Source organism: Mustela erminea, chromosome X (assembly GCF_009829155.1).
Source record: "Mustela erminea isolate mMusErm1 chromosome X, mMusErm1.Pri, whole genome shotgun sequence".
NCBI lineage: Eukaryota > Metazoa > Chordata > Mammalia > Carnivora > Mustelidae > Mustela > Mustela erminea.
In genome coordinates, this window is record NC_045635.1 from 51,318,511 (window position 1) to 51,327,688 (window position 9,178).

Below are 9,178 nucleotides of genomic sequence, written 5' to 3' on the forward strand. Positions count from 1 at the left end.
TCTGCTTTTGTGCCTCTGGTGGTATCTCTGGAGTGTCTCTTCTGTGGCTCCCAATGCATACACTTCCAATTCTTCTATGTGATCCCGGCTTCTGGCTCAGAACATACCACTTTTTCCCACTGCCCCTCCATTCTTCTTCACCTTCCCTTGCTCAGCCCTATGCAGCAAGTGGGCTGATCCCTGTGAGCTGTTTCCTAGGCTCTCATATTCATTGACTTCTATTTTCCCCCAATGAGAGTGACATTGGAGACAGACTGATGGGCAGCAATGAAGAAAAGGGGAAGGTATTTTTTTGCCTTCTTCTGGTTTGACCAGCATCTTTCTTCTGTGGTTCTAGCACCCAGGGACAAGTCTATGATTCTGCTTTCCATGAGGGGACCCCTGTCCTGGGACTCTGACCATACCTCCTCCATCATCCCTTCAGTGTAGGGATAGTGTTGGCATCCTGCTGTAACTAATTTCTGGGTTACCTTCCTGTCCTGCTTGGATTCTGAACCTATCCTCTATGTAACATATTTCTTACCTGCATTAAATTCTCTGCTATAGATATTTAGTAGTTTGTTTTCCCAGTTATATCTTTCTTTAATTTTTTATTTCTTTTCAGTGTCCCAGAATTCATTGTTTATGCACTACAATTATATCTTGACTATAAACTGGACTAGTGGGTATGCAGTCTATGATTCAAGGTGAATAAATGAAGGATCCTTAGTTACTTGACTCAGAGGAATAGGGGGTTGGGTGACAGCCCCAGAAAGTGTGCCTTGTAGCAGTCAGAGAAGTGAATAGAGGTACAAGGCTGAGCAAGCAGATGCTACACTTGCATCCACTTGAATTCTTTAGTACCTTGCTTCTTAGGACAACACAGCTCTAAATTTTCTTGAGAATATTGAAGGAGGTGTGAGTCATTGGGTTACTTTTTTTTTCCCTTTCCATAGCCAGGACTACTATGCATGTCAAATGCCAGATAATACCATCCTTCCCCTTGGCCAAGCAGACTGCTTTCCCCAGTGAACCTCCCTCCCCACCCCATACACATAGCAGTCATAACAGCCACCAGGATTTATTTTGATGAGGATTTTATTGTGGAGGATAATACAGGAGAGCAGCTCTAGGTGAATAGGTGTAGCTGTAGTGTCCTCCAGCTACCTGGATCCCCAGGTGGTTTTTGTAGGCATTGTGGGTTTATGGTAAGGCTGCAAGATTACAGTTGGTGTTTGAGGTAACTAATCAACACAGGGGGAATATCCAACTGGTCAAGGGCTTGTGGTTGGCTGGCCTGGAGCAGAGCTCTGCGGATAACTAAACGGGCTTGTGATAGTAGTGACCGAGGAGTGGCTACGACAAGAAGAAACAAGTCATAAGAAGGAATTCTCAGTGTTATTCTCCCATCTAAGCCTGCATCCACCCTGCCCTGGCTCCTGCAGCTCTAATTGCTTTCTCCCTTCTATGAACCGTACCTCCCCCTCACACCATCCTCAATGCATGGTGCCAATAGGAACACACACGTGTTCAAGGCCACAAAACAGTCATTGGCAGAGCCAGAACCAGAAATTCTGTTAATGCTACTCCCACCTTATCTTAGTGATCCCTTTCTTAATAAAGAATCATCTTCTCCAATGGAGAAGGAGGAAGATGGTAGTTTCTCCAACTCAATCATAGAAGGATTGGCTTCGGGGGTGATTTGTGGCCCTTGGACCTCAAAGTCAGAAGGTCCATAGACCTGAGATGCTTGAAACTTACCTCGGGCCTGCAACAGCAATGCACTGCCTTTATAATCTTGCAAGTTCAGGTCCAGCGAGAGAGATGGAAGGTACATATTAGCGCCAAAATCGATTAACAGCTGGATGTATTCTGGTTCACAGTTATGGTGGAGACAGATTTCCAGGAGGGTGCGGGGCCGTGGGACACGAGCCAATAGGCTCTGGTCAGTACAGTTGTAATTGGGGTCTGCCCCATGAAGCAAAAGCAGACGAAAACAGTCAAGATGCCCATAGACTGCAGCCAAATAGAGGGGACCAGAACATGAAGCTATGTTTGATGCCCAGACTGGTAGTTTAGCCTTGACATTGACCTCTGCACCATGGCCCAGGAGTTCCTGAAGGATGGCAGCAGCACCATCACGGGCAGCTGTGAGTACAGGAGAACAGTTGTTGTAGATGCTACCACCAGGACAGGCACCAGCTTCCAAAAGCACACGTACACAGTCCAGGTGGCCATGACTCACAGCAGTGAAAAGTGGTGTCTGTGCCTTGACATCCAAACTGTCAACATCAGCACCATGTGCCAGAAGGACCTGCAAACACCTGAGGTGGCCATAAGAAGCAGCCAAGCGCAAGGGTGTCCCAGGAACACCCCAACCACTTCTACTGTTGATGAAACGTTTGTAACGCTCCTGGCACAAAAGCTGGTCCAAGGTATAGGAGTCATTGTCATACACTGCTTGACTGAGAGCCTGCTTCTCCCCCATGTCGGTGTCCTCCTCCTCCTTGTCGGGCTGCAGGAGGGAGAAAATCTTGGTGATGTCCATGAGGTTCATCCTGATTGATTGGAGCAGAACTATTCTCATTATGAGCAGGAGAATATGCCAGGTCTGTGGGTGACAAATATTGGGGGAAGACTGAGGGCCCACATCAAAAAGCCTGGATGCCAGCCCTTTCCCCCAACCATTCATCATCAGGCTCTTCACTCATGGGCCCCTTTCTTCCAATTCCTACTTCATCTTATTTTAGGGCTCAGAGATAGCTTCCAAAACAGATCAGGCCATTTCACAGCTTGGTGCCTTCGTATATGTTGTTCTGCTTGACCTTCATCTCCTACTTCTGGGAAGCTTTCCCTAATCTCCTCTTCTTGCTCAGGGATTCCAAAGGATCACAACTAGACTTTAGCTATGAACTTTCACACTATATTTGCACTTATCTGTGCTTCAGTGCATAAATTCCAAGATAAGGAATGTTGTATCCATCTTGTATTTCTCCACTCCCAGAAGGACTCATGATCGGGGATTTGATAGAGGCATCTTCCTTATTTCAGAATGTGTGGACTAATGAAGTGGCTCTGGTCTGGCTGTTGCTAGGCCAGAAGAATGTTGTTTTGTGTTGTCAAGTTGTCATCCCTAAGCATTCTGACATTAGTCTCATGGGGTGGGCCCTCAGTTCCATCTGTCAGCCTTTTAGATGAAGTTCAACCTCCTCACAGTCCTTTATATGTGACCTCCCCTCAGACTCAGGCCTCATGCTTAGGCAACAGAGTTACACAGGAAATGGATGCTGAATGACATTTACTGATTAAGTAAAGATGACATTACAAAGAACACTTCAAGTAAAATGAAATCAAAGAGATGGCAGGAAATAGTCATTTCCAGGGCAAGTCCTCTTTGGTGGACCTGGGTGTTTATCAATACAAAAGTTGCTTCGATTCCTAGCACTTCCTTGGATCCCATGGAGTCCCCATCCCTTTGAGTCAAACCTTTTCCCATCATCTCTGCCCAATACAGCTTAGAGTCTTTGCCTCAACCCTCAATTCTTCTCTCACCATTATTCCTAGGCTTTATAAAATTATCCATGGCCCAATAACTGACTTAACCCTTTGACCTTACCTGGCCTATTCCTAGTGCTCCAAAGACAAAGTAACCACCTCAGTTTGTAATGTCATCAGGGTAAGCTGGTAGGTTTTTCAGAGCTCAAGTCTCCCTACTCTCCCATACCCTGCAGCCATGGTCTCAGGGCCACATATCTTTTTTTATTCATCATCTACCTCCACCCCCCTTTGTTAGCCTGGTACTTTAGGTACATACCTCATAGAAAAAAAACTGTGAGGTGGGTGGGTGGGGACTCCCTCAACTTTAGGCCCCTTCTCACCCACTAGCATCAACTCCATATATGGTCTTATTATTTGAGGTATGCAATAATAAGTAGAGGACTTTAAAAATCATACAGACCTAAGTTTGCAACTCATCACCCCCAGTTCCTAGCTCAGAAGACTTGGGCAAATCTCCTCCCTTCTTCAGGACTCAGTTTCCTCATCTACAAGACAGAAATGATTGTCCCTGCTTCATGGTGATGTTCAGAGGAAAAGAGCTACCTTAAAGGTGAGTTTCCTCTATCTACCCCATCAGCCTCCTCAATGGCTCCTTCCCCTCAACCATCTTAGGAAACAAAACACTTCTATAGTCCTTTCTCTTACTCTAGTTACCTTTCTCTTCATCTCTCTCTTTTTCACTGAACGTATCCAAAAAGTTGTCTACCATCTACTTTCTTATCTCCTATTCATTTCTTCACCCTCTGCAGTCTGGCTCCACCTTTCCTCCATCACACTGAGACAGTTCTTTAAAAATTCGTTCTTGTGGTTAAATCTGCTGGCTTCTTCTCAGATCTTTCTTTCTGTGACCTTCCTGGTACATCTGTCCTCACTAACCACTTTCTTCTACATACTCCTCCTTTGGTTTCCTGACCAGCACACTCTCCTGATTTTTCTCCTCTATGTTCTACCCTGAAATAGTTATGCTCCCCTTTGTTCTCTCCTTGATCTTATTCTTTCCAGTCCAGAGCTCCAGCTGTCATGTTAATTCTGATGATTTCAAGTTTATCACTCCAAGCCCCCCAGCTCTCTTTTCAGCAAAATGTATTCGCTGAGTTTCTTCAGATACTTCAAAGTCAGTAGTATCACATCACCATTACCATCACCATTCATCACCAAATTTGATCCGTACCTGTTTCTCACTATTCATCCGGTCAACCAAACCAGAAACCCAAGACTCATCTCAGTCCTTTTATATCTTTGTCCCATGTCCATCCAATTGCTCATCAAGTCTTAAGGATTTTACTTTCTAAGACCTCTACAGACCACGCCCTTTAGACTTATCCCCATTGCCAGTGCTTTACCCAAGTACCTATCACTCTTTGTGTCAACTATTATAGTAGTCTCTTAGCTGTTTTTCCATCTCAATATTTTCTCCATATTATAACCAAAATAATCATTTAAAAATACAAATCTCGTCTGTATCAATCCCCTGTTTTAAATCCCTTAATGGTTCCATTTTCTCTCAGAGTATAGCCCAAATACTTTGACCTGGCTCACAGGTCCTTTATGAGCAAATCTTGGCCAATAACATCTCCAAGCTCATTTCCTGCTACTCCTCTACTTATACCCCATGATCCAGCAATAAGGGAAAATAAATGTCAGCTGTCCATATACATCATGCTTCTTTATGTCACATGCAATTTCTTCTGATGGGTTAGTTTCTCCAGAGTTTGTACTCTTATATAACCATAGCAGTCATGAAACTGCTTTGTAACTCCTTTATATGGGTCTGTTTTATACCCACTGCATAATGAGAGGACATATAAAGTTGTGGTAAGACATTGTCTGGAATTCTGCTTCAAACCCAGCTCCACTACTTAGTAGTTGTGTAACCTAGAGAAGATCACTTAATCTCTCTGTGCCTACTTCTTCATTTCTAAAGAGGGGATGATAGTAGTACCTGCTTCAGGGAGTTATTGTTAGGATTAAATGAGTTAACACTTAAATTAATAATTAAGTGAGTTAAGCATTTAAAATAGTACCTGAATGTAGTAGTCAGTAGCTCAGTAATTGTAGTACCAAGTGATTATTATTACCTAGGTCTCCAATTTCTACTATTGTTCCCTTACTTAAAGTTCTATAAATTCAGAGAAATGCTTCAATTCATTTAATTCCCTTAGTTTAGAGATTAAAAACCCAAGGCTCAGAGGAGAGCAGGGACTTCTTTCTAAGGTCGCATGGCTGTTATTGTCAATTGTCTCATTAGCAAGAACCCAGAATACATCTATAATCTTGTGCTTTTCAAACTTTTTTCACACGGTGGGACAGGTAGCATCATCCCTATTTTGTGGGTGTAGAAAACTGAAGTCTGAGAAGGAAGGGATTTGCCAGGTGCCTTCCATCAAGGAAATAGCAGAGCCAGGAATAGATACATGTTTCCCTACTGCTCATCCTGTTCTTTCTACTGCAACATTAAAAGCAAACACGTGCCCCTTTCCCTTGCTTTAAGTAGAGTTACATTGCAGTTCCCAGAATCCTTAGTTTTAAGGATCATGCTGAATTCCAGGGATTTCGGTCATGGAATATTTCTTTACAGATCATTTCTTCTGACAGCCAGTGGGGATTCCCTTGCTATTTGGTGGAAGAGGAGGCTGGTTCCAGGGACATGAAGAAGGCAGGGAGTATGGAAGGAAATGCTGAAGCTCTCACAAAGGTCATACCAGAAGTCCACAGCAGGGCCCATTTAATGAGCCTCCAAAGAAAGATCAAGTCATGGACCCCAGCTGACTTGGACACTTGAGTGAACTGTGCCTTACCAGATAGGGTAAAAAAATTTAATTAGTCTATTGTCTAACTTCACCTTGCTGTGGTTATTAAGCTAAGAGATATTATGTGACCATTCTATGCAAGGATCCCCTTCCTGATCCCCAAAAGGCAAAGGTTTTAAAACTTTTGTTGTGACATTGACCTTTATGGCAATTTGTTTAAGTCTTTTGTCTCCTTTCAGATTGTTTTTTTAATATATAAAATAAAATACATGAGATTAAAGGAAACCAATTATATTGAAATACAGCTATTTTTTAAACTGCATGAGGTAGTAATAAATGTTATTTATTAACACATTAAATGCCAAGATCTATTAATAATTTAAGTCATGATAAGTATAAATAACATTTCCATATCTCATCTGCAAGTGTAATATGATATGAAATATGATTTCTTCTGATGACCAAGTTATAGGAACTGGTAATACTATAGCCCTTTGCAGTCTGCTTGTCCTCGAAAGGAAATGGTAAATTTCAGTTAGAGATCAGAGGTTAAAAAAAGGTAGTTGTTTACTTCATCCATGTTTTTGTACCCTTTAAATTCTATCTAAGGCCCTCTTCTAGCTTTATGAATACATTTTAAGAACTTAAGGGAAGAGACTGGGTTTAGTGGGCCCTGGAAAAGTTCTTGAGGCATTAGTAAACTATTCTTAAGCTTTACCTTCTTCCCCACAACCTGAGGAGCTCTGCCCTTCTGCCCTTGGGTCCAGCCAGATGCACCCCACAACAGAGACATATAACACACAGGGATGCAAAGACAAATCTGTACCTTCCTTATATTGTATAAACACAATTTCGCTCAAGAACTAGAGCCTAGGCACACACACCTTCTTAGGACAGACATAGCAGGAAGCCATTATCATAATCCTCCTTCCCTATATGGGCATATTTCCCTACCAATCTCCCAAGTGTTCCCAGAAACCAGATCCAGTAAGAAAAACCTATGAAGCATGGTGGTTACAGGTCCATGGGCCTGCAACCCTAAGTGTTCATTCCTGCCTAGAAACATCATTTTGTTTTAGGCTCCAGATACTCACTGGGCTTCAGCCTGAGGCCAGGCTGCCTGGAGTCGCTGCCAGCTGCTGTCCTTCTATGAAGCACTGGGCCCTGGTAGCCCCTCCACAGGGAACCCCTATTTGCCCTGAGGCTTAAGCAGACAGGGTCCTTGGTTTCCACTGTTAACAACACCGCCTAAAAGCTAGGCATCAGGTCCAGAGGTTAATTTTAGGCTATCCTTCACCCCCCCTTCCAAGGGCAGTCTTATCTTACTAATGTCTTTCTGGGAGCCATCCCAGCAAAAGGAGGGGAAGGCATTTGCAGGGAAGTCCTGGAAGCTCTGACTGACAGATAGACAGGTGCTTGGTGAGGCAAGGCCTCAGGCTTCTAGTCTGTCCCTGCTTAGGCATCTCCGCCATTGAAACAGGCCAAGCTCCTGCACTGTGGGTGTTCCTAACTATCCACAAAAGGGCTTGAAAAGGCCCAGCCTCCTCTATTACATCTCCCTCTGGATCAGGTACTCTTTTCTTTCCCTCTCTAACTCAGCTTCTCTGAATTTCCTTTTTCCATTCTTGAAAGTCCAGCAACACATTATTCTCCCCTCACACCACCCTACCTCCATTCCCAAGAGTGAGGAGAACAGTGAGAAGCAGAGACTCCCACATTGGAACATGTGTCAGTAAAGTTGAAGAAGTTTTTAAAGCAAAGTTTGAGAAGGCCCTGCTCATTTATAAAGGCTTCCCCAATATAGTAACCTCAGTTCTACTGCAGGGGGCAGGGATCAGGAGATAAAACATGAGAGACTGTGGACTCTGACAAACAAACAGAGGATTTTAGTGGGGATGGGGTGAGGGAATGGGTGAGCCTGGTGCCAGGTATTAAGGAGGGCACGTATTGCATGGAGCACTGGGTATTATATGTAAACAATGAATCTTGGAACACTACATCAAAAACTAATGATGTATTGTGTGGTGACTAACATAGCACAATAAAAAGAAAAGAAAAGAAAATGCCCACAGCCTCTCCCACTCCTCTCATACCTAAAGCATCAAACCAAATACTTCCAGAACTGGAAACTTTGTCAAAAGCTCAGTTCTTAAGGGTATCATCTTATCTTCTTGGTTTCTTTACATGAAGGCGGTCATACGGCGATACTTGGAGAAATAGTCACATTATCTGTTTTAGGTGTCACCCAAAAGGAATGTAGGAGGCAGCTCCCTGTTACCTCTGGGAAAAAATGCCAGCCTAGTGTTTGGTATACAAGCTATGCCACGATCTGATCATGTCCAAGAAACATTTTATGGAGAAACTATCAAGTAGCCACTAGGTGTAAAGTTCTAGATGCAGGAAGAACACACAGAAAAGACAGACATGGTATCCCTGAAGACATGGTATCCTTGAAGGATCTCATGGTTTATTAGGAAAACCAAATATTGAAACAACTATATTTCATATAATGCAAAAATGCCAGAACTAAAGGCTGGTTAAGTTTATTCTGCATCCATGCCAATCTCCTAAATTACTGAAGGGTTCTATGTTACTACATGTTCCCACAAACAATGGTAACTTGAATTTTCCTGCAAAGCTATTCCACTCTGATCCCAAGACATCAGAGTTCTTCTATTTCCATTCCAATCACAAAGAAGGGAGGGTTTCAATTAGAAAAAGAAAAAGAAAGAAAAAAAGAAAACAAGTCAGTGAGGGCACCAGAGATGTGTTGAGATAAAGCACTAGCAACCCAGCTTCACATGATTACCTTGGTGTAAGAATCTGCACACTGAAAAGAAATTTCCACATTTCTGAGACGTGTTCAATTATTTCTGCTTAAATGCTCCCAA

At 43.0% G+C, this 9,178-nt stretch overlaps 1 protein-coding gene across 5 annotated transcripts; it reads right to left on the reverse strand.

Annotated features, from left to right (window-relative positions):
* Positions 1-1,076: 1,076 nt before the first annotated feature.
* Positions 1,077-7,531, reverse strand: ASB12 (ankyrin repeat and SOCS box containing 12). 5 transcript variants are annotated; one of them, XM_032330819.1, is made up of 3 exons: positions 7,382-7,531; positions 1,741-2,537; positions 1,077-1,335 (listed from the first exon to the last, which is right to left on the reverse strand). In XM_032330819.1, exons 2-3 carry the CDS (start codon positions 2,534-2,536, stop codon positions 1,202-1,204), a joined length of 930 nt encoding a protein of 309 aa, XP_032186710.1. In that variant the 5' UTR covers position 2,537; positions 7,382-7,531; the 3' UTR covers positions 1,077-1,201. The 5 variants fall into 5 exon arrangements, with proteins under 5 accessions (XP_032186710.1, XP_032186708.1, XP_032186707.1 ...); XM_032330817.1 differs by having other exon boundaries at positions 1,741-2,590; XM_032330816.1 differs by having other exon boundaries at positions 1,741-3,382.
* Positions 7,532-9,178: the final 1,647 nt, after the last annotated feature.

Bases quoted from the DNA above. Each gene is read 5' to 3' on its own strand.
- ASB12 (XM_032330816.1), bottom strand. From the start codon at position 2,674: ATGATGAATGGTTGGGGGAAAGGGCTGGCATCCAGGCTTTTTGATGTG. The intron at 1,336-1,740 runs GTAAGTTTCAAG...TTCTTGTCGTAG, and splicing joins ATTGCTGTTGCAGGCCCGAG to CCACTCCTCGGTCACTACTA.